General features: G+C 57.2%; 1 protein-coding gene across 1 annotated transcript in view; it reads right to left on the minus strand.

Moving 5' to 3' along the window:
* Positions 1–24,525, minus strand: part of RASA3 (RAS p21 protein activator 3) — a 135,038-nt gene extending 110,513 nt beyond the window's left edge. Inside the window, exon 1 of the mRNA XM_050767002.1 lies at positions 24,325–24,525. Within this exon, the coding sequence (XP_050622959.1) occupies positions 24,325–24,379 (55 nt within the window). The 5' untranslated portion in view covers positions 24,380–24,525. The remainder of the gene's footprint in view (positions 1–24,324) is intronic.
* Between the last annotated feature and the right edge of the window lie 1,116 nt (positions 24,526–25,641).

The following is a 25,641-nucleotide window of genomic DNA, read 5'->3' on the forward strand; positions in this document are numbered from 1 at the left end:
AAATAAAAATGTGAGGTCTAATTTCTCTTTTGCCAACATTTCCTTCGTTTATATTAAATATTGACAGAGTCAACTCATTACATGTAACAATAATGGCAATTTGTCCTAATTAAGTTTAAACATAAAATAAAAAACAAAATGTAATTCAGAGCTTTGCAAATAAATGCCCATTCTACTTAGCGTAGGTGTAGAAATTCACACACAAGTCCCACTTAGACCACGCTGCCCACTCCAGAGCATAAGCCCCCTGCGTGGGGAGGGCCTTGGGCTCCGTCTGAACTGACCACCATTGCTTTGCTTTATTAATTGCTCTTAGTTTAACACCTGAACCAGCTGGGTGCAAACTACGACACACATTACAAAACCATCTGTCCATCCTCCAGGCACATGGAAGGCACATGACCCACAGAAACCAAACTACACACAGCGTCCCTTTCAGAAAGCTCTGCGTGTGTTTAAAATTAAAAGCCTTACAAGGAAACTATTTTTCTGTATTTCAAGATGTCCTTAATTACAAAGAAATAGATATTCATTCTAGCCAGTGAAGTCTCCAGGTAGAAAAAGTTAACTTTGTTCCCTCCCTCAGTCAGCCCCGCCCAGAGCCACAGCTGCGAGGACGAGGACGGCTCGGTGTGCACGCCCACACCTCCTCTCTCCACCACACGGCCACACCTGGAGCAGATGCACAGCATTTCAACATGGCGGTCTCCATCCAGCCACGGTCTGCGGACAGCGTTCAGGCTCCAGCCTTGACCCGGGGCACCCTGACCCTCACAGGGGACGCGACCTGTGTGTCCCGTATTCGTGTCCTGGTCTTCACAGGGGACGTGGCCTGTGTGTCCAGCTTTCTTGTCCTGGTCTTCACAGCAGACGTGGCCTGTGTGTCCAGCTTTCTTGTCCTGGTCTTCACAGCAGACGTGGCCTGTGTGTCCCGCATTCGTGTCCTGGTCCTCGCAGGGGACGTGGCCTGTGTGTCCCGCATTCGTGTCCTGGTCTTCACAGCAGACGTGGCCTGTGTGTCCAGCTTTCGTGCCCTGACCCTCGCAGGGGACGTGGCCTTGTGTCCTGCCCTTGTCCTGACCCTTGTGGGGGGACGTGGCCTGTGTGTCCTGCCTTTGTCCTGACCATTGCGAGGGACGTGTCCTGTGTGTTCCAACTTCGTGTCCTGGTCCTCGCAGGGGACGTGGCCTGTGTGTCCGGCCTTCGTGCACCCTGACACCATGGGTCTGATTTCCCCACGCTGGAGGTCTGCTTCTGAACGGCTGCATCTCCTCCTGCAGGGGAAGCCGTCTGCTCACCCCGGTGCCTGTCCTGTCTGAGGCCTGGGCTCTTCCTACCCAAGGGTTGGGGGCTGGCCCATCCCTGATGACCCAGGCAGGCGGCCGGGGCTTCCCAGAACCCGGGCTGCTGCCGGTGTCCACTCTGCTCTGGGTGAGGCTCTAGAAGGTTCCTGTTAGAAGCGACTGTGTCTAGGGGAGCCTCTTCCCCAGTTTAAAGAACGTCCCCCACGATGGCTATCCACACGCCCAGTCCCCTAAGGAAGTTCCAGGCTGCCAGGATCAGAGGAAGCAGAGGCCACTGTCCTTGCAAAAGCAGGATGAATCAGCGGGGCCATTCAGAACAAGGCTCAAATTACTGCTGCACTTTTCAGAATGGAGCCAGGCTCAGTGTTTCAGAACCAATGGCTGACACGGATCAGTTCGCCTGGCCCGGGACCTGAGCCAGCCCGAGTGCCACTCCCCACGGCTGCCTCAGAGGCTGAGCCTCTCCACGCCTGCTTCCCCGCCGGCACGGTGGGGGTGGCCCTGCCGTCCCCAGGAGTTCTGTGGGATTCCCTGAACACTGTACGAAAAACCTGAGCCCCGCTCCTGGCCACTGGATAAGGACCTCTCCGAGCCTTTCTTCTTCCCACTCATTCCCACCCCCAGGCACGAGCAACCAGCGCTGAGAAGTCCTGTCACCCCACAACCCATCATCCTCCGTCATCCCCCGTCCATCACCCCACGTCCATCACCCTGCGTCCATCACCCCACGTCCATCACCCCACAACCCATCATCCTCCGTCATCCCCCATCCATCACCCCACGTCCGTCACCCCACAACCCATCATCCTCCGTCATCCCCCATCCATCACCCCACGTCCGTCACCCCACAACCCATCATCCTCCGTCATCCCCCATCCATCACCCCACGTCCGTCACCCCGCGTCCATCACCCTGCATCCATCACCCCGCATCCGTCATCCCACAACCCATCATCCTCCATCATCATCCCGCGTCCGTCATCCTCCCGCGTCCGTCATCCTCCGTCATCCCCCATCCATCACCCCGCGTCCGTCATCTGACAACCCATCATCCTCCGTCATCCCCCATCCATCATCCGGTGTCTGTCATCCCCTGTCCGTCACCCCGCGTCCGTCACCCTGCGTCTGTCATCCCCTGTCCGTCACCCCGTGTCCATCATCCACATCCCATCCTCGCGGTGCTATTTTCTTTTTTTTTTTTTTTTTTTTTTTGAGACGGAGTCTCGCTCTGTCGCCCAGGCTGGAGTGCAGTGGCCGGATCTCAGCTCACTGCAAGCTCCGCCTCCCTGGTTTACGCCATTCTCCTGCCTCAGCCTCCCGAGTAGCTGGGACTACAGGTGTCCGCCACCTCGCCCGGCTAGTTTTTTGTATTTTTTAGTAGAGACGGGGTTTCACCGTGTTAGCCAGGATGGTCTCGATCTCCTGACCTCGTGATCCGCCCGTCTCGGCCTCCCAAAGTGCTGGGATTACAGGCTTGAGCCACCGCGCCCGGCCCACGGTGCTATTTTCTTGGTGCTGGAGCAAGGTGGAATTCACACCTCGTGTGCACACCTTCTGAGTCACTGGGCTGCTGGGCACAGCCTAACTCGAGAGCGGGGCCCCACGGAGGGTGTGGCAATCACACAGCCCTCGGCCTGCTCTCCAGCAGTTCTTCTGATACCTCGAGGACACTCTGAACCCTGTGTCTGGTTCCCAGCTCTTCCGTAACAATGTGGCTCCTCTGAATCAGTCACAAGGAAGATCCAACTTAGCACAGAGAGTTTTTCCTAAACAGCAGAACTGGCGGCAACACAGGCGTCCTGCAGTTCAGTCTGCCGCGTGCAGCACGCAGGTGACGGAGGGCGAGGCTGTGGTGGGCTCCGGGCGGGCGGCGGCAGGTGACGGAGGGCGAGGCTGTGGTGGGCTCCGGGCGGGCGGCGGCAGGTGACGGAGGGCGAGGCTGTGGTGGGCTCCGGGCGGACGGCGCCAGGGCAGGCCCAGGTCTCTGTCACAGCAAAGCCTCTGCACTCAGCCCCCTCCGCCTGTTTACAACCTCAAGCTGGGTCAAAAGCCCAGGGCTACTCAGAGCGAGCATTTCTCCCCAGCTGGATTCCTGAAGCCAGAGGGCAGGCAGCAGGGCCCTGGCCCGACAGACACACACGGGCCGCCGACCACGACCGGCTTCGTGACGGTCACAGGACGTTCAGGCTCCATTTTCCGTCCACGCCTCTCGCACCAGGGCCTTGCTTGGCACTTGTGTGGAACAGCAACCGTGTGAAGCCTCTGCCTTGAGAAAAGTGTAAACAGCAGGTGCCTTTCAAGGCACTGAGGCCTTTCTCGAACTCAGCTAGTTTGCTCTGCGTGGTCCCCAGTCCAAAGCCTCAGACCTGTTCACAGTCTCCTCTTGCCTCAAGCATCTTAGAGCTCCACTCCAATCCACACCCCAGCTGCCTTTTACAAAATCCCAAGCCAACGACAGCTTGAAAAGAAAGTGAGAAAAACACCGACCCCGACACTCAGCGCCGCTGGTGGGCTGCGGAGGTGGACACGGTCCTCGCTAATCCTCCACACGGTGGGCTGCGGAGGTGGACACGGTCCTCGCTAATCCTCCACACGGTGGGCTGTGGAGGTGGACACGGTCCTCGCTAATCCTCCACACGGTGGGCTGCGGAGGTGGACACGGTCCTCGCTAATCCTCCACACGGTGGGCTGTGGAGGTGGACACGGTCCTCGCTAATCCTCCACACGGTGGGCTGCGGAGGTGGACACGGGGTCCTCGCTAATCCTCCACACAGATCAGCTACAAGAGCTTCGGAGAGGAGAAAAGCGCGGCTGAGCTGTTTTCTCTTAAAGCCACGTAAACGTCAAGGCAAAACTGGAGCCCAGGACTCTCTGACTTAAGCGCTTCCTCTTTCCGCTGCACCATGGCTGTGGCCACCCGGAGACCGGGCCCTCGAGCCTCCAGATGCCGCGAGCAGCCTCCTCCCGCTGTCGCTTCCAAAGAGACCAGAGGCGGGGCTGGTGCAGGGCCACGGGGCAGGGGACTGGTCTCTTTGACTGGGGGTGGTCTTGCAGTGGCACGAGGCTCAGCATCGTGTGGGTCTAGCTCTGGGACACGAGGCAGCCCCCAGAACACCCTTGAGGCGCAACTGCCCGGTGAACGGTGAACGTCCCGTCTCCTCAGCCACCCACAGACGCCGCCACAGCCGCACCCTCAGGGCAACGAGTGTCTGCGGAGTCCAGTGAGAGCTGCGAGACGCCGACCTCCGGGCCAGGCCCTCTCCCTGTCACAGAACCTGACCAGTCACACGTGGCTGCAGCCTGGGTGGTTGATAAAAGAAAAATTATTCCTTCTATAACCAGAAAAAAATAGTGAATCAACAGAAACAGAAATGCTCAGAATAAAACATAAAACATCAAAGTCAGTGGGACAGAATTCAGCAGTGCCCAGGAGGGCCTGGAACCTGGATCCCCGCTCTGGGTCCATGGGGTACCTGGCTGCCAGGACCAGGCAGAGACAGACCCGGGCCCGACCAAACCCTATGCTGTAACGCCCGCAAGGTAGATTTTAAGTAATTAAAAAATCATCAAAAGGATAACATCCCATGCATGCAAACATTACGTTCAACTCAAATCTGAAATCAGGTGAAATGGACACAATCCCGCTCACTGGACAGCACCGTGCCTGTGGCCGCTTCCCTGCACAGCTGCGTGACCCCTGGCCCTACACAAGACAGGGTCCGCACACTCGGCCTCCACCTTCCTTGCACAGCTTCTCAGGAAAGCAGCAGGCAGCTGTGGCCCAGCATGAGCCTGGCAAAGCACTTCCCTCCCAGAGCCGTTTCCTTATCAGCAAGACAAACACAACAAGCTTCCCTCTCCCGGTTGCGGTGAGGACTGACAGCCCCCTCCTGGCACCCGCACAGGGCGTGACACACACGTCACAGCTGCCTTCACCCGCTCAGCCTCCTGCGTCCCCATGGCCCAGACCGGAGCCTCACAGCCCCAGAACACACCCATCCAGACACCGGCAGGTTTGACACCACAGACTGTGCTTGTTTGGACAGTGAGAATCCTCCTGACAAAGCCACGGTGTCCCAGGTCGGGGGCAGCAGAGTGAGGCCCTGGCCGGGGGCTGAGCCACACTCCGGTCGGGAAAGACATCACCAGACACCTGTCCTAATCCAGGACTGCTCAATGTAAAAAAAACCTGTCCTAATCCAGGACTGCTCAATGTAAAAAAAACCTGTCATAATCCAGGACTGCTCAATGTAAAAAAAAAAACTAAAACTGCAACATGGAACGGCACAAACCAGCCGCAGGCTGAGTTCTAACGGGCTGAGCCACACACCAGCCGCAGGCTGAGTTCTAACGGGCTGAGCCACACACCAGCCGCAGGCTGAGTTCTAACGGGCTGAGCCACACACCAGCCGCAGGCTGAGTTCTAACGGGCTGAGCCACACACCAGCCGCAGGCTGAGTTCTAACGGGCTGAGCCACACACCAGCCGCAGGCTGAGTTCTAACGGGCTGAGCCACACACCAGCCGCAGGCTGAGTTCTAACGGGCTGAGCCTCTAAGGAGGGAAACGTCACTTCCTGCGTCACACAGAGCCCAACCTCTCCACGTCCACCGACAGCCTTGGTATTTGCAGCTATGTCCACGACCATCTCGGCTTCTCCAGAACAGCCTCTAGCTACGTAAGCGGTTCAGAAAACCTCACGCGTAAAGCAGAGTGTGTCAAACCTCCACCTCTGCTCAGGAATTAGGACACCCCCGGCTGCTATCTGAGCAAAAACGGTGCTTCCAGAGGCTCATCGGATCCTGTGTCTTGGTTGGGGTTGGGGTCCATCAACTGAAATAGCTTCTGTTTATGCCGGTGAAGGAGGCACAGACTCCGTCCTGCCTAATTCCAAGGAACAGGCGAGGGTGGGAGCTGTAGCGGAAGAGACAAAAGCAAAAGGCACATTCGCCCTTGTGCGGTCCCGTAAGTGACACCGTCTCTCCCTGTCCCTGGAAACGGCGGCCCCCAGCACCCCCTCCAGCACCTGGGGCAAGGGCACACCAGGCTAATTTTTAATCAGATGGATTTAGTGAGAGCAAACAAAGAGAAGGAGAACAAAACCCTCAGCCGGGCTACTGTGAGTGGGTGTCACCAAAAAACGGCATGAGCAGGGCACCAGGGTGAGGCCAGCTCCAGGCAGCCCTGCGTCTGCTCCTCAATCCCGGAGTCATCCAGGGGGTCCAGGGCAGCCGGAACCTGGCCAGGTGGAGGATTTCCAGCGCGAGAACGTCAGGGCCCTCCCTGAAGGAGCGGAAGCTCTGCAGGTGACTGTTCGGGAGGCTGGTCTGCTCCTGACGCTCGGCAGGAAGACAGAATCGCGCTCTGTAGACCAGGGGTCTCAGATTTCAGCCGGACGGGAACTCTCTGCAGGGCCTGTGGAAAGAGATCACCAGTCCCAGCTCTGGAGGTCTGGGGTGGGGCCTGCCACGAGCACTTCACACACGTGCCCAGGGATGCTGGTGTCGCAGCTACGGGGACCCCGCTTGGCGAGCCCCAGGTTAGGGGTTGGTAACTAGAGAAGGGGGTGGGAGTGTGCCAGCTCGCCCTGCTTGCCCCTGGTCCCACACACTCTGTGGCCAGCGTGGTCCTCCTTTCCCACAGCCAAGGTGCCCCGACTGCCAGCGTCCACTCCCCACGGGGCCACAGGGGACACCAACATCCGAGGCAGAGGCACCACTGTGGGTCCATCTCTCAGTTCAAAGGGTTTCCAAGAGAATCCTCAGCAAAAAAGCAACACTCCCCATTCAGGGAGTGAACCAGAGGACAGCAGGAGGCTCGGAAGGTGCTTAGCTCAAGGAGGGCTGGAGGGTGGGGCTGGGACGCACTAAGGCCCTTGGGCCTCAGAGAAGGGCCGGGCCCATCCCAGCCGAGGCCATCCAGGACTCCAGAGCACAGCGGAGGCCCTGCCGTGCACGGGAAGCCTTTTCTGACTTCGGGGCAGGAGCTGGAAGGCTGGGATGATCCTGAGGGGTGCTCGGCCATAAGCCACAGCCAACTCCAGGGCCCCACGGCTGCTGCCCCTCCTGGGCTGCTTCCCCAGATGAGGCTTCTCCGAATGTAAGTTTGTCTGCGGGGCCACACCAGCCTCCTCCTGGCACATCGTCTCCCACAGGGCACGTCCTTCCATGGAGACCAGGGACCTCAGACGGCTCCTCCCGACAGGGCCCAGCACTCGGCAAACACACCTGTGGCTTGGGCTCAGCACAGCACACGATGGCTGGCGAGGAACGGAAGGAGAACTGGAGAAACGTATCTAAAATGTCAACAGACCTCTGCTGTGTCCACTGGGAAGGAGAACTGGAGAAATGTATCTAAAATGTCAACAGACCTCTGCTAGGTTCACTGGGAAGGACCACGTTGCTTCTGACGAACTTCTTAAAAAAAGAGAAAGATGCCAATGAAGAAAACCAGAGGGGACAAATGCCACCCAGGAATGTAAAACAGTTGGCATCAGAGACTGGCTCGCATCACGTCCATCAATCCACCCGCCACAGTGAGTGATGTCCCTACAGCTCACACCGCATCCATCGATCCACCCACCATGGCGAGTGTCTGCGACGTCTGTAGTGCCTGCGATGTCTGTACAGCTAACACCGTGTCCATCAATCCACCCACCACAGCAAGTGTCTGTGATGTCTGTAGTGACTACGATGTTCATGCAGTTCACGCCACGTCCATCAATCCACCCACGACGGCGAGCGTCTACAATGTCTGTAGTGTCTACGATGTCTGTAGTGTCTGCAATGCCTGCACAGCTCACACCACGTCCATCGATCCAACCCACCATGGCGAGTGTCTGCGATGTCCATGCAGGGGAGAGAGACCTGCCCTATCCTCAGCACAGCCCATGTGACACTAGAAAGGCAACCGCAAATTCAGCTGTGGAGTGTGAAACAAATTTCCTCCTGTCACAGGCTAACCTTCTGTTCTGGATTTCCTGGGGTTTCCTTTATTAGACTTGAGTCCAGACCTCCTCTGGAAACATTCTCTGGGATATCTCGGCCTGGCACGCAGTGGGGTGAAGGAACGGGGACACAGACGGATGGAGGGCGGCGAATTAATCAGCAAATGCTCCTTGCACATTTCCTAGCTCTGTCAGTCACAGTGAGGTCTGACCACACAAGCTACCCATTCACTTGCTAAATGGTGCAAAATGGGCCCAGACCCTCATTTTACCTTAAATAAATAACAGCATATTCTTATCTGGTCTGTAAACCACACAGGCCAAAATGAGTTGAGCACTATTATGTATTTAATTGACTCATAAAAGCAACTTGTTTTTCTTCATTCTTCGCCGACCTTTGTTTATGAGTATCCCTTAATAAAATGTGGGCAGGGTTTCAGTGTAAACCCGAGGGCAGGTTAAACACGCTCCCTCCAAAGCTTACTTGGCATTGATTTTTCAGCCACTCACTCTCATGTGCAGGGATAGGGCAGAGCCGTGACCAACAGTGGAAAGACCCACAGCTCCCAGCTCTGGGGACAATGGGGGGTGCTAAGCTGGAAGATTCCCGGGCACAACCCCTGGCCGTGGGTGAAAGCATCCCCAGCCCCATCCCCAGTTGTGGGCTGCTGCAGGTTCCCCCAGCCCCACCCCCAGTTGTGGGCTGCTGCAGGTCCTGGCAGCAGAAGGAGATTTCCACAGAGAGGCCGCTGAACGAGGCACAGGGCCCGGTCTGGCCGTGTAAAAATACTTGGAACCCACGGGAGGCTTCGCGTGTGGTGTCATCGGCAGCTTCCGTTATGTCCAGTGGTGACATGTTTACGGCCCGGTGCCGCCATGCGGTAGCAGTTTTCCCGAGCGTCTCCCGGCTGGGACAGCTGCTGAGGATGTGAGCTCAACAAATGAACATGCCACCTTGGTGACATGGAGGCTGGACAGTCACACCCACCCTCGTCCCGGGCGAGGCCACATGGCCCACAAAACACAAGGCTTGAGTTAGTGTCGGGCACGTGGGGGAGGCACCTGCCTGCATGAACGCTGGTCACGAGACAACTTCCCAGTTTACAGAATGGTTAACTGATTCGTTCATACTCACTTCCTGTCACAAGAGACTCAAGCTCTAGAGATAAAGCCGTCGGAGGCGGAGCACAGGCCTCGAAGCAGGTAGCTGTTCCCACACCCTCTGCAGGCCGCGTGTCCCCCGCGCTGTCGCCTGCCGATTTGCTGGCTCCTCCCAGAACACACAGCCTCCTACGTATGTTTTCACTCGACAAACGCTCTCTAACCAGTCCAGAGGTCAGAACAGCCGCGGTCTCCTACCTCTGTTGCTTCTCAAGGGAAAAGCACAGCCTGGAATGAGGAGCCCCAGGCCCTCTCAGTCTCCTATCATTACGTTGCTACAGATGTATGTGTTTGGGTGAAGCTATAGTTAAATGTGAGATTATTCTTCTTGGTTAATATTTTACCTTCTGTCATAACCAGCATGCTTAAAGAGAAAACCCAGACGCTCTGTGAATGGGACACGGGCCCAGAGGCTGCCTGCAGGTGACGTCGAGGCAGGTGACGTTCGGGGATCCCTGGGAAGTTGTCATCACCCTGCTGACATGAGTGTGGATGTTGAGGCCTGGAGGGCGACAGGTCACACAGCCAGAGCCTGGCAGCAGCGCAGGGGCGGAACCGTGGGTGCCCTGCAGGCCTGTGCCCTCTCAGTCGGCCTGGCAACGCGCAGCTAACGCTCTTCCAAAAAACATTCTCTGGAGGAATCCTGCTGGTCCTGAAGCTTTTGGCCTTGAGAAGGTCGTCACAGACACCCCTCCCCTTGGGCCAGGCCTGCCGTCTGTCTAAAGGGCCCTGTTTTATCTGAGGTGATGTGTAACTCTGAAACACACTCACACAAAATAGAAATACTGTCCTCTCTATTAACCTAGAGACCCCCATCTCTACCCATCCCAATTAATGCTTTTCCATAAACAGGCCGCATTCCGAGGAATCCGGAAGCCTCCAGCGTAGGACAGACGCTGTTCCAAGCCACTGGGAAAGGGGAAGCTGGCGACTGAGCGGCGCCCGTCAGAGCCGTTAAAATGTGAGGGAAAAACTGCACCTTATGGCAGACGAACCCTTAGAAGAGCCAAAACGCTACTGAATTAATGCTTAATTTAGTTATAATGATAAAAGTGCTTTTACCACTTTAAATACAGTTATTTGAAAAACGTTATTTGATGGCAGCCTAATAACTTTGCTAATGAAAACTTAACTCTGCATATACAGTTTCCACTATTCATGTGGAGCCTATAGATTTGGAGAATCCTCTGCATCAGTGTGGGTGAGCACGTGTGTGGGGGCGCGTGCAATGCTCCTGTATGCATGTCTGTGGGTGAGCACGTGTGTGCGGGGTACATATTTGTGAGGGGTGCACGTGTGTGTGAGGGGCGCACGTGTGTGTGAGGGGCGCACGTGTGTGTGAGGGGTGCACGTGCATGAGGGGTGCGTGTGTGTAAGGGGCACGTGCGTGAGGGGCGCACGTGTGTGTGAGGGGCGCACGCGTGTGAGGGGCGCATGTGTGTGAGGGGTGCACGTGTGTGAGGGGCGCAGGTGTGTGAGGGGTGCATGCACACTCTCCTGTGTGCACATATGGATGTCGCCGTGCGCACATGTGCACACCAAGTGTCTGTCCGTTGAGTGCGCAGGAGCTCAATCTTCCCGAGCACATGGTAGCTCACCTCTCCAAGGAGGCTGAAAATTCTCATTATGATTCTCATAAATACGTGACCACGTTGATGGGTTTGCCTTATTTATCCCTTACTCTATAACAACTTGGAAGGCACAGCCAACATTTCCCTTACATCCTGGGACAGCCCCAATTCATGGCTCCCGACGGCTGTGGCTGCCTCCCGGGAACCCCAGCGGGGAAACTCAGGTCCACCCCCGCCTGTGTGATTCAGACCCCCAGACAAGTGCCTGTGGGAGGACGTTTTAGTGGGTGGGGAAGCGTCTGAAAAATAACTTTAACTAACATTTGTAATTAACACATCAAGTAAAACTAAAAGCTTTTGCCTTGCCATTGTTGCCTTTTGGTGGGTGACCTCAAAAAGTCATCCATCTCACACTGACTCCACCACATCCCAACTCTAGCCCCAAATCCTAATAAACACGCCAGTTAAGAATGCACAGCACATTTTTACAAGCCTCACAATTTTCTAATCAGGTGCATAGAAAAGTCCCAAATATTTCTGAAATATTTTATTTGAAAACCAATGTCACCACCAATTTTAAGCCATAGGCATACTAAAATCTGGACTAGCTTCTAAGCGAGTGGCAGCTTTCGAGCTCTGCACACTCAGTGTGACCATCCACAAATCTACGACGAATTATTAACCAGACCAGGCTAGCCCACTGCATGGCCTTCTCCGCTGAAAGTCAGCAGCTGTATCCTGCCTGAAAAACACCAGCATTCTTGAGTTCATAGAACCCGCTGGTTCCAGCGCAGCTGCCCAGAGGGAAGCCTTGGGTGTGAGCAGCGACAGGGGTGTGGACGCCACCGTGGGTTCCCCCAGAAGGAAACCAGGGGAGCACAGAACTAAATGGTCACCCGTGACAATGAATCATGATCTGGTGGAAAGAAATCAAAGCGTTTTTATTTGGAGATGACATTGGCTGCCTGCCCTTCCCTCTCCACCCTCCGCTTTCCTCCTGACCCACCCACCCCGGCTCTTTTCCTGGGCCTGGGAAGGGCACATGGAAAGGAGACAGGGCTTCCCTAAAGAAAACATAGAAATACACTTCATAAAACAAAATAAACTTAAAAACAAAGGCACTTAGCAAAAATGTAGTGAAAAGTGTTTTTTTCTTTCCACAGTCTTTTATTTTCACTCAGGATTTCCATAAACACATTCTTGGGTCCAAATGCTGAGAAACCCTTTCTCTAAACACTCGAGGAGTGCTGAATGGAGCAGGAAATGATGAAGAGAGAAAGGAATGCCACTGATTCCAGACGGATGGGACCAGCTGGGGAATTCAGGAAGCCGTATGGAGGTCCTGGAGACATCATTGCTCACGCCCCTGAGGGGCGATGGCTCAGGATCCCCCAGCAACAGCGAGAGAACCAGCAGCGCCACAGCGGCCGGGCCCCCTCCTCTCTCCAGCCAGGCGCTGGTGCCGTTCGACGGGTCTGGACAACGAGCCCTGGTGGAGAACAATCCCCACAGAGAAATTCCGTGAGGCCCTGCCCCACAGATAACACGGGCAGACTTTTCATTATCAGAACCTACTGATCGATAAGTGATCAAACACTCTCTTCTTCTGACTTCCTATCACCAGGCACACGTGAGGAGGAACACCAGTAATTTCTTACTAATCACAGCTCAAGCACCAATGTTTGTCCACCGTTTTCTTCTCACACAGACCTAAGAGGATCAAGTTTATTCCCAGAATAACATCTGTCTCATTTGAATTCCAGCGTGTTTCCCTGAGTGGCACAGCCGAGCTAGTCTTGGGCTCTGGAACAGTCCAAAGATCGGGGACTCCCCTGCAACACGCAGCCACCTGAGAGAACAGGTCAGTGACAAGCAGGGGGAAAAGCTATTAGGAAAAAGAATAAGTTGTGGGCCTAAAAACAAAACGTTTCTTATACAAAATATGAGAAAATCACCCAGCAGTTGCCAGAAAAGACCTCAAGTTGTGGAAAGTAGAAAGGCAGGTGCATCCCAGCACTGCAGCCAGCAGCAGGCGGCCACCCGCGGGGCACTGAGAACCTGGTGCCCCAAACGCATCCCGCTGAGCCTCCTGGGACCAGGCCCCTGAGAGCCACAGGGCTGTCTGGAGAGTGTCGCCAGCCTCAGCCACGTAGAGTGGAATAAAAACAACTAAGACCTGCTGGAGAAGTTTTAAACTCCACGCATCCTACTCAGCACAGGTTGGCCCGTTTCTTCTGCCACGGATCTTGGCTAAAGGAAAAGCCCGCAGGAGCCCACCGGAGCCCCCCTTACTTCCACCCAACACTGCACATCAAGCCATGCAACCTGCCCCAAGCTGTCCCAGGGTCATGAGTGTGCATCCGTGTGCATGCACATGCGTGCAGCATTGCGTGTGCGTGTCTGCGTGTGTGCAAGCATGTCACAACAAGAGGAGACCTCTAGGAACATAAGGATGCGGACTCCTCCCTCAGCCTGAACCTCTGCCTGTCAGGCACAGCTCGAAGTTTGACCTTCGGCTTCCCCAGGGAGAGACCGAACCTTCACTCCTCTGTAGCCCTGAGGGCGGGCGTGGCCAGATCAGTCCCTGAGTGCGGCACCATGGCCGTGTGGGTTTACTGCCCGTCGCACTAGCCCTGTACAGTGAGTGAGCCACTGGCTGTTTACAGCTGTGTCGGGAAGGGGCTTCTCGGAATCCCTCTGCCTCGCTCCACACAGCCGGGCTGGCAGAGCCAGGTCTGTGGGCCGAGGGCAGGAGCCTGCTCCCACTGTCGCTGCAGGTGACTGGCTGAGGGGCACACAGGGCCCAGCGGCTCCTACCTCTAGCCACCGCCCCTAAGCTAATGAAGATTCCAGCCTGTGGGGCCGACCACAAATCCCAGAATCGCGGCAGTCGGAGTCTTGGAGGTTAGTTGTCGGGGAGGGAGACGATCTGGGAGGCCGGGCGTCCCTTCCAGGCTGCACAGCCGGCAAACGTGGCAGAGCGTTCCCAGGCTGCTGCAGCCTCCAGGGCCCTCCGGCAGTCAGCCCCACCCCGGCCAGCAGGGCTTCCTGAGAAGGCTGGGCTTGGCAGCTACAGCCCGAGGGGACCTGGAATTCCCCAGAAAAGCCCGAATCCTGAAGGCCACGGGAAAACCAGCCCCGCTGGAGCACCTCATCCCGACCTCTGGAGGAGAGTCCGGCACGGCCAGTCCCCTGGGCTCTGCACGCAGACGGTTTTCCCAGAACCGGTTCCTCTTCCTGAATCTCTGCTGATAGCCGTGTCCACCAGTCTGACCCCAGCCTTGGAAACCCCCTTACAGCCTGGGCCAGAATGAAGGAGGCGCCCACAGGCTCGGGGTGCTTGGGGCCAAACCACCCCCAGCTCCACTGCCTTGGGCCTGCCCCCGAGCCGTGCCTCCCCCGCTGGGTGGCCTTTCTCTGCATTTGGGAGCACCTGGGCCTGGGGGTGCAGGCAGGTTTGCCCCTGCCCATTGGAGGGAAACGTTCTGACGTGGAAGCAGAGGGCACCGTGTTCAGGAAGAACGAGCGGGTCCTCCACACAGGGCAGCCGGGGTGCTGCGACCCAGGTCTGCCAGCACCGGCAGGGGCGGCTCCGAGTGAGGGACAGAGTTACCCAAGAGGGGGACGCAGCGAGGAAGGGGTCTCCGGCAGGTCGGCCCCGCGTGAGGGACGCAGCGAGGAACGGGTCTCCGGCAGGTCGGCCCCGCGTGAGGGACGCAGCGAGGAAGGGGTCTCCGGCAGGTCGGCCCCAGCCCTGACTCCAGACCTCTGCATCTCACTGCTGCCCAAAGCGAGGACCGCGGGCTGCCGTGACGGCCGCCACCCTGCTGAGCAGGCCCAGTCAATGCGGCATGAGAAAAGGCTCCAGGAAGGAAAAGGGCCCGGCAGCACCCAGCCTCCTTTCTGGGGAAGTGATTCCACAAGCCACAAAAGCACCTGGGCTGTGGTCATCAGAGTCCACCACAGGACAACCTTCCCGGGTCCCCACGCCCTGGATGCAGCTTCGGTGCGCGTCCGACGTGGAGATGCTCCTGCCGCCGGCGTGGCCTTGGGAACAGCACTTTGATCCTGGAGCCTCAGAGAAGGGGGGCAGGAAACGTGTGTCCTGCGCAGTCACCACCAGACGCCGAGGTGGCCGCCCCAGCAGGGGCCATGGGCTGAGGCTGGTCCTCGGGAGCTGACAAGATCAAGGCAAACTAGCTGCTCCAGCACCTCGAGGGTTTAGAACCAAAACAAGAAAGAACTGAAAGAAGAGTGAAGCCTTTTCCTTCAGAAGGAACGCGGCTAGAGAGAAGATTTAGGGGTGCACGCAAGGGCCCTCGGCTACTCTGTGCAGCTCCTCGAAGCAGGGAAAAGGCCAGGAATGAAACCTAACGCAGAAATGGGAACAGGCTCCAACTCCACAGGAACAACCGGCCCGGGTCGATCACGCCCAGTTCAGACCTGGGCTGCAGCTTGGAGACGATGAAGTCCAAAAACCACGCTCCAGGAAGACACAATAACAATCACCCCAAGCTTTGTCAGGCATCCCAGAGAATCCTCTGTCCTACCCTGGGCACGCCATGAGCACCCGGCAGGGAGGGTGGCTCTCAGCAAGGGGCTGAGGACTCCGGCCCATCCTGGGGCGAGGGAGGCACCCACGGGGTGGGCCACGCGGGGCCGGGAGCCACGGCCCCCATGCAGGTCCTGAGCAGACATCTGTCCGGTCGGTGGCCAGGAAAAGGATCCCCATAATGTCTAGGAAAGACTCAGACCTCTTACCAACCTCTGGAATTCTATCCTATGGGCAGTCAGGGCCAAGACGGACGAGTCTTTACAGGCTGGAAATTATTCGGGTAACATAACAGAAACAATGTAAAGAGGAAAGAATAGGTGTAGGAGTTGTTCCTTAATCAATTCCACATCAAGGCGCTGGTTTCTGTCCCCAGGGCGGCTCCCGTCTCCTGGCCCAGCCCCCCTGGCCTAGCCCCCAGGAGCCCGGCACGGCATCTCTCCGGACCCGGGACACGCAGGTTAGCGCTGCAGCCGTTACCAGCTGCGTTCCGATAGCAGCAGGACACTGACTGTCCCCGGAAGAAACACAACTGAGCCTTAAATGTGAGTGATTGTTCCAAATGTGGGATTCAAGCTTATCTGAAAACGAAAACTAAGAACGCCAAATTTCAGGGCGGCGAGAGCAACAGCCTGGGGAATCCAGCCCTGTGTGTAGAAACAACCCAATATTTCCAGACACTCATAGAACAAGGAAACACTATTTTTGATAAAACACCCACAAAAAACAAAATCTCCCAACACTCTGATGCCGTTTGACCAATAACCCGTAGGGAAACTCACTTCTGGGGACCCAGGCCCGAGGAGGGGGTTCCCAGACACCTCGGTGACTCTGAAACTCGCATCTACAGAAAAGCTCGAACGTTTGTAACTCTTCCCTTTGGACTCTGCCTCACACCCAGAGAAACCCTGAGCCATCTGTCGCAGGTGACGTAATCCCGAGTTCCCCTTCACCTGTGCCGGAGCCTCCCAGACACAAAGGCTGGAGCCCCAAAACCCGCCAGGGGCCTGTCCCGGGCCAGCCACAACCGCATTCCGCCTGTCACTGCTGGACGCCCGCTGCGGCCTGACGCAACCAGTCCCTCACCTGTCAACACACTTTTCCTACACAGCACACCGTCTTGAATGAAGGCAAGTCATTTTCTTTCTCGGCCTTGGTGTCCTCCACAGCCAACGCTGTCCTTGCAGTTTGTGAAGGGATGATTTCTAAGCTCCGCCTTTGTTCTTCACTCATTCATCCACCGCATACACAGCTGCGCATTGATGTATAATCGACATACACTTGCTGCTACGGAAGGCCTTGTATATCCTGTCTCTCTTCCTACCGCGGCACTCCTGCCATCCCCCAGGTAATCCAGTTAGCAGGCTGTGTGGGTCTTATCCCTGATCTGCGCACACTCGTCTGACCTGTGTTTACCGTTCTTCCAGGGGGTGGTGTCAAAGGCGCTCTCACTTTGCTTCTTTCTAATCCTATCCCGTGGAACCTCCTGCAAGTCATGTGGTTTGGCCTGGGCTTAATATTTCCTTGAAAGTCACAGAGCCCACGTGAGGATGCACGTGACATAATCCCCGTTTCAGTTGGCTGTTACTCATTGGGCTGTTCTTGCATTGCTATAAAGAAACACCTGAGGCCGGGCGCGGTGGTTCAAGCCTGTAATCCCAGCACTTTGGGAGGCCGAGGCGGGTGGATCACGAGGTCAGGAGATCGAGACCATCCTGGCTAACATGATGAAACCCCGTCTCTACTAAAAATACAAAAAACTAGCCAGGCATGGTGGCGGGCGCCTGTAGTCCCAGCTACTCGGAGGCTGAGGCGGGAGAATGGCGTGAACCCGGGAGGTGGAGCTTGCAGTGAGCCGATATCGTGCCACTGCACTCCAGCCTGGGCGACAGAGCGAGACTCCGTCTCAAAAAAAAAAAAGAAAAAAGAAACACCTGAGACTGGGTAACTCGAAACAAGCGAGGTTTATTGGTCAATTGGTCACGGTGCTGTAGGCTATACACGACGTATGGAGGCATCTGCTTCTGGGGAGGCCTTGGGAAGCTTCCAGTCATGACAGAACGTGAAGGGGAAGCAGGTGTCTCACATGGCGAGAGGGGGCAGGAGGGTGAGGTGGGAGGTACGCCGCACACTTTAAATCACCGGATCTCGCAAGAACTCACTATCGCAAGAACAGCACCAAGGGGATGGCGCTGAGCGGTTCATATCAATCCACCCCCAAGATCCAGGCCCCACTTCCAGCAACGGGGATGACAGTTCGACAGGAGATTGGTGGGGACACCCGGACTCCTCAACGTTGCTTCTACTGTTTGCTATTTGCTCACTCAGCCACTGGCCACAGGTGCTGCTGCAGTAGACGTGTCTGTTCATCGCCTTTACTTACGGTTCAAAGCTAGAAGCTCTGGTTGCACAGCAGCTCCTTTCCTGCGTGAGCACAGACCCCTGTTCTGACCTGCAGCTGCCTCCCCCACCCCCCACCACAGTTCCACAACTGCTGTCCAACCTGGCAGCCTCCAGAGGTACCAGCACCTGCGGGGCGTGACACCACATCCCCACGGGACCCAGTGTGCCCCTTCTGTTAACCCATTGGCCAGAGGCCCATCCACACGTCCCACTGGCCCCTCCAGCCAAATGATCTGTGCGCCTCAGAGGCCAGGCTGTGCATCTCCTAGCACCAGCCCAACCCAACGTGATTCCCTCCCTTCCTGAGACCTCACTCTCTCTTCAGGGCAAGTTCAAAGCTACCCTCCCAGACACCCCTCCCAGATGACAGCCAAAACCGAAGCCACCTCTCCAGAGTGTGAGCTCTCCCGGATCTCAACACCCTCCTACGTATTAAAGTGTAGCTCTTTTCAATTTATAGATTTGCTTACACAGAAGGCCAATTCATTACAGACAAGCAGATAGCTTCAAATTCTGCTGGCATAATACCTCCCATCTATGAAGATCTGAGCAGGGAAGTGCCTGTGTGCATCTGATTCCCATTAATCTCTGCAAAAAAAGGCCTTGGTTGCTACTTTCACAAACCAAGAAACCAAGGCAGAGAGAGGTTAGGGGTCATCCAAAATCAAAGAATTGTCAAGAAATGTGGCCAGCATGCAGTCTCGGGTGTCTGATTCCAAGGGGGTTCACTACGTCCGCCTCTCCTCCGAGGGCCCCCAGGAGCTCTCCTCCTCACCCAGCCCCTCCCACCATCACTCAGCAGCCTTCACTTTTGAGACCTTAGCAGCCACCACTTCGCCTGTGGCTGTTTCCAGCCAATACGTCCATCTCCTTTCTAAACACACGCACGTCTACTTTTCAAACATGACGCACCACCCGCAAACACAGGGAGACACAGCCTCAGGTAGACGCTCTTAATCCACTCTGTGCCTGTGGGGTTCACCTGCTCATCAGCTCCAAATGCCTCATGTGCTTCCATTAGCTCCAAAGAAGCAAATCAAAGTGTTTTCCACCAATGCTAGATTCCCTTCCAGGGATGACGCCCCCAGGGCTGCCTCCAGGCCCACACTCTGCCCACCAGTCCGGCACCCCGGCTGAGTCAACCTGACGGGCACCATTTGCTAAGATGCCTGAAGGCTGGATGGGTGGCTGTGGCCCTGCTCAAAGGATCACCTCGGCATCTCCAAGCAGTCTCCCAGCACACCCTGTGTCTTGGGCCTCCCAGGCCACTGTCCACCCACACAGAGCAGCAGCCCCTTCCTTCCTTCCCTGCCTGAACACTGACTGCCTCGTGTCCCTAAAGTCACCAACAAGTCTCTCTCGTCTCCAGCCCTCCGTGATTCGCCCCATTCAAATCCAAGATCGCAGAGAAGAAACGGCTCTCTGAACTGAGCCACAGTGGTGAGCAGCACCTGTGTCCCAGCTACTCAGGTGAGTGGCACCTGTGTCCCAGCTACTCAGGAAGTGGAAGCAGGAAGATCTCTTGAGTCCTGGAGTTGGAGACCAGCCTGGGCAACAAAGTGAGGCCCAGTCTCAAAGAAAAAAAAAGTAATGGACAGTACTAAGTGGTGAGGAGAAGAAGAACTCGGATCCCAGGAGCCCGTGGAGCTGGGCCGCTTGGGCCCAGCTAAGTCTGTGGGTCTCCCTTTCTCCACCTCAGTGTGGTGGAGTTTCGAGAATTTCGATAAAAGAAGCTAATACATGGAGACGACCCCCTTAGCATCTGCATCCCACCTCCACACTCACACACACACACACACAGGAAATCCACTCCCCTTTCCAGGCAAATCCCGGGGCCCCAGGCTGAACCTGCCCCTGCCAGAGCCCCTGCTGTTTCCCAGGTGCAGCCAAGCCCTGCACCTTCGTTCTCAGGGGTTAAAAATAGCACAGGCAGCTCAGCTGAGCTCGGTTAATAAAATATCCAAGTTAATTTTAGCGTTAGGGGAATCTAAGATCTCTGATGCCAAGGCCCATGTGTGGCCACGCGGCCCCTCCTTACACTGTCACATAGACACAGGGAAGTGGCACAGCACGGCCGGTATCCCTTTCTCACATTCACAAAACACTTCTCTTACCTGAGTGAGCCCTAGCCCTGTGAAGACACTGTTGCTACTGTCACTTATTTGTCTTTTTTTTTTTTTTTTTTTCCTTTTTGTGGAGAACGGGGTCTCGCTATATTACCCAGGCAGGTCTCGAACTCCTGGGCTCAAGCTATCCTCCCGCCTCTGCCTCCCTGAGAGCTGGGATTACAGGCGTGAGCCACCGCGCCCGGCCTGCTACTGTCACTTATTAAACAGACCATCACCTAATTTGATGCCTGCCACAGCCCTGTGACCAGCGGCCTCCACCTCCCGTGGCGGAGTCCGTCAGGCTGAGAGTGTCAGCGGCCACATCTCGCAGAGCTGGGCCCGGAGCCCTGACCTAGCCCAGGAGCTGGGGCCAGGGAGGCACAGTCCAGGGCACCCTCTGGCACCCCACTTGTCATTCTCCCTATTCTCACCCGGTGCCACCTCCTCCTGCTTCAGGTGGGATTCTGTTTGTGATCAGGAGAGGGATAGCTGGGGTTGGAGGCCGGCGGCCCCCGGCCCGCAGAGCCCCACAGGCCTGCAGGCACCAGCGGTTCAATGTTGGGCCAGACTTGCCGTGGGCCTTCTTCATGCACAAGTTCCAGCCTCATGGGAAGGGAACGAGAGCCCAAAGGAGAAAGAAGGGAGCGACCAGAGACACAGGAAGCCCCACCGCGGAGCACACGGCAGGCCCGGCCTCCCACGGACAGCATTCACAGGACGCTGACTGCCTCCAGGACGGCAGGATCACAACGGTGCAAGAGCCTTTCCCATCCTGGACCACAGGGCTGGCTTTTTTTTGTTGTTTATAGATTGAGAGAAACACCTTGTGTATTGCTCTTTATTGAACACATTTATCAAGATAAGGTGCCGCATTTAAAAACAAGCAGTAAGTATTGTGGAAACCGAAAACATTACTGGGAGGGGAGGAGGCACTGCACGCCTTGGGGGCGGGGGCCCCAAAACAACGCCATGGCCGTGGCGGAAGTGCCCTCCCTGTGGGTCCCTGACTCATGGAAAGTCAGAAGCACCGGCTTCCTCAAAGCAGCGATCACATAGGAAGTGTGGCGCAGTCATGCATGATGCACAGACTCCGCTGTGAAAGGTTAATGACTGTTTCCAAAGACACAGGGTTTAAGATGTTTACATGTGCAGGAGGACATATCCCAGATGATTCTACAAAACTGAAAGGCAGAAAGCCAGATTCTTCAAGACAAAGACTCCAAATGTTACCATCGTAACACCTCACTTTGACGTGGCTCTCCCTCGTATTACCTCCGTGCAAGAGGTGGAAGGACAAAGAGGCAGGGGGAGGAGGAAGAGATTCTTTCCATTTTTCCCAATTTCAGCGTCTGAATGAGGCCACATACCACCACACATTTCAAAGCTATTTAAGAATTTAAAAGGCCAATGCCCCATACCTTAAAAAAAAAGCTCCCAATCGCCCCAAAAAATGTGCTGCCTTTTTTTCTTAGTAAGAGTAGTAGCAGAATTGTTTATGGTATAACTTTAGGGACAATTCTTGTTCGGGGAGTGAGGGGGCAGGGTGTTAAGCCTGAACAACACTGCCTTGTACGTTCCCACCGGATATAGTAGACAATAATTGCTTGCCTTTTGCAAACGGAAAAATGAGGTTATGAAGGGGAAGACATGAGCCCTGGGTCATGCAGCGAGTCACTGGCAAACTCAGGCGCAAATCCCGCGTGCCCGGAGACAAGGCTCAGAGGTGAATGACCGCGAAGGGCCCTCAAATCAACCACAGGGGCACCGTCTTGCCTGCACCTTCAAGACCAGGGGCTCAGGCAGGGCAAGTCAGAGCCAAGGTCGGCCATGAATGTGGATTAAAGAAGGAGACTGAGGAGCTCAGTGGCCCCCCGGCACCGGCGCCGCGTAGGGTCATCCTCCACTTTGCTTCTACAGATGGGCTTTTCCCCGGAGCCCGGGGATATCAGGCCAGCAGCACGGTGATATGAGACTAACCCCAAACCAGCACACCCACAGGTCACCCTCAGGGTCTCCAGCGCAGACTGCATCTCCGCTCAAATGCAGGAGGTGCCCTGTCTCCCCAGCTACTTGGGGCACAGATACCCCTCAGGCAGCTGGCCCTGCAGGTGACCTCTGGAGGGGAGAGGAAACGGGGACTTCTCTCTGGAGCCACATCCAGAGAGTCGGGCAGCTGGTATTTGGGCCTCTCTACCCGTCCTCACTGCTGCTGCCCCTGGGAGGGTCAAAGGTTCAGATAATATCCAGGCCCCACGCAGGATTAGCAGCCTAAGCCTCAGCTGAGCCAGGGTTTCACTGACTTGTTTAAAGTGGAGCACAGAGCCTGACCAAGCAGCAGCATCTCCAAACCTCCTTCTCTCTGAGGGATCCTCCGGGGTGCCTGACCCCACGCCTGTCGGAAGTGGGGCCGAGTGCCCGCAGGCCGGGGAAGCTGCCCTCTGGGACACTCAGGGTCTGAGTGTCTCGTCTGCAACTCTGGTCTTCCCTTGCCCTCCTGTTTTACTTCCCATGCCTTCTGTAAGGTCCTGCCGTGGACTGAAGCATAGCCCTTCCCGGAGTAAACAGTGAGCATGCTGTGCAGGCTGTGGGCTCCCCACCCCCGAGCTGCAAAGCCCCAGGCCACTTCTGCCTGCTGCTTGGAGACCTGGCACTGCCCCACAGGGGCACCCACCTGCAGCCCCCCTGCCCCCGTGACTGAGGAAGCCCAGTGCTTCTCGCACCTCTCGGACTCGCTCGCTGAGCCAAGCAGCCTTGGCCGAAGGAAAGAGCAGCAAACTGACCCCCACGGGCCGTGACCTCTTCCCACCCACGGCAAGGCGACCTCAGACACTTCAGGGAGCGCCAACCCTGGCTTTCTTGTGTGAAAGTGACAGCAGATTTAAACCACATTTTAACAAAAGAAATCCCTCCTCTCTGGGCCACTCAAAGCGGAAGTGCTGCCACATCCTAGCTGCAGAGCTTCTGGGCCAAATATCAAGACAGTGTCTCAGCGATGATCCGCAAACCAAAATAAAGCCGACAGGAAACAGCCCGCTGCTTTAGAGGAGCTGGAATGCCTCCGGCAGCATCAAATGTCATCAACAACTGACACTCAGCCCGTTCCGGAGGCCTCTTCACACGGGAAGAGGCCGGCTGCGGAGTGCGGCTCAGTGGGGGAGAAGGACCGTGGGACCCGGACACTGCAGGCCCTGGAAGCGTCTCCAGCCTGCACCGCGCTGTGGTCCAGCACACTCATGGCATGAATATGGAACAGTCACTCCAGGAAACGCTCTTGCTCTGGGGGAGGGGGAGGATTTCCACATCACTCTCCCAAAATAAAACAACCAGGGAAAAGCAGATCCCTCCAGATAAACCAGAAGTCCAGACACAGCCTCCTCTCCGGAAACGCCTCCCGGAGCCCACTTCAGAAGCTGCCGAAGCCCAGAGAAAAACCGCAGCCTCGCAGGCCCTGGCGGCCACCAGGTCGCCCGCCACTTCTCAGTGAAAGGGGACTTGGTGCCGGTGGGTCCGGGGTCTCCCCGCCCCGCAGGAGCCCTCAGCCAGAACGCCCCACCAGCACACACGTGCGCACACATGCACACACACAAATACACACGCGTGCACACATGCATCTACACACAAATACACACCCACACATGCACCCACAAACGCATGCGCATACACACGCACCCACACATGGACACACAAACACACGCACCCACACAGGCACACACAAACGCGCGCGCACAGGCACGGACGCGCGCGCACAGCAGCAGCAGCGCGCCCGGGCCTCACGCCCCTGGGGAGAGGCGTGAAGGAGCCTCCACATTCCCCGGAAAGGAAGTTTCTGGGCGCAGCGGGGAAAGAGAGATGCCGAGACCCCGACGTCAGTGGATTTGACACCTGAAGTGAAGACGCCCAGACAGCCCCAGGCGCGCGTACTCCTGCAAACACGCGGGGCACACGCTCGGGCGCACACGCGGGGGCGCACACGCGGACAGACGTCCCTCGGCGCAGGGACCCCACCTCCTCCGCCGCTGCCAGGGACCGGGGCCGCTCCGGGCGCAGAGGAGACGCAGGGAGCCGCGTTCCCCCGGAGCCAGCTCGACCCAGCCCGAACGCCGGGGACGCGGGAAGCTGGGGAGGGGCCGCGGCGCCGGACCAGCCGTTCTCCGGGGAGCGCGCCGCGCCCGGAGGGCGTCTCCGCCGGGGTCCCCAGCAAGGATCTGGGGAGGGGAGGCGGGCGCGGGAGAGGACGGGGTCGGGCGGGGGTCGGACGCGTCGCTGCCGGCGGACACTCACCGATCTTGATCTTCACGCTCTGGAAGACCCGGAGCCCCTCGTCCTCCACCGCCATGCTGCGCGTCCGCGCCGGCCGAGCCTCGCCCCGAAGCGCGCGCAGAGCCGGGCAGCGCGGGCCGAGCAGGAGGAGCGGCGGCGCCGGAGCCCGTAGCGCGGCCGAGGGTCCGCCCGCCCCGCCGCCCGCCCGCACGACCGCCAGTTGGCCGAGGGCGAGGGCGGGGACCGAGAGGCTCCGCCCGCGGCCCGGCCCCTGCTCCCAACCGGCCAGGGCCCTGCAGGGGCGGGGTTGGCAGGGACGGCGCCGGCGGGCTGCCGGGACCCTGGGGGCGCAGGGATCGGCTTCCCCCGAGGCCTCGGCCCCCGCCCCCGCCCCCGCCCCCACCCCGCGGATTGGCCGCTGAGCGGAAGGGACCCCCGCGGGCTGCCTGGCGGAAGACACGGAGAGAGGTCGCCTGCGCGGCCCGGGCCCTCTGAGCGAGGCTGCGCGATTCACTCGCGGACGAACTTTGCAAAGAGAAGTTCACGCACAACTATCTGGCAGGGGAGAGGGGAGGAATCCCCCGCCCAGCCCCAGCTCCTGAGATGCGGTCGGAAGGCACCTGCTGCAGACGCACGCGGGAGGCGGGGGACGGGGACACACACACACACACACGCACAGCCCCCCACCCAAGACCCCGGCATGCGCAGGTTCCCCCGTCCCCCTGTCCCCCTGCAGACCCCGGCATGGGCAGGTCCCCCCCAGTCCCCCTGCAGACCCCGGCATGGGCAGATCTTCCCCGCCCCCAGTCCTTCTGCAGATCCCGGCATTGACAGGTCGCCCCGCAGTCCCCCTGCAGACTCCAGCATGGGCAGGTCCCCCGGCCCAGTCTCCCTGCAGACCCCGGCATGGGCAGGTTCCCCCCACCTGGTCCCCCTGCAGACCCCGGCATTGACAGGTCACCCCGCAGTCCCCCTGCAGACTCCAGCATGGGCAGGTACCACCCTTGCCTCCCTTTCTTCTGTCTTGAAGTCTCCTCCTCCCTGACCTCCTCTGTGAGGAGTGTGTGTGTGTGTGTGTTCATGTAGGTGTGTGTATGAACTGAGACTCTACACTCCCTCCTCTATGTTGCAAAACTTCATTGCACCCAGCGCCACACACACACCCTATACATATATACACACATATACCACACATACCCTACATATACATATACATACACATATACACCACACACAGGCACGCCACACAGATACTACACACGTGCATCCACACATACATATACACACATATACACACATCCTACATACATACACCATATATACACACGCACACATATA

Source organism: Macaca thibetana, chromosome 17, assembly GCF_024542745.1.
Source record: "Macaca thibetana thibetana isolate TM-01 chromosome 17, ASM2454274v1, whole genome shotgun sequence".
Taxonomy (NCBI): domain Eukaryota; kingdom Metazoa; phylum Chordata; class Mammalia; order Primates; family Cercopithecidae; genus Macaca; species Macaca thibetana.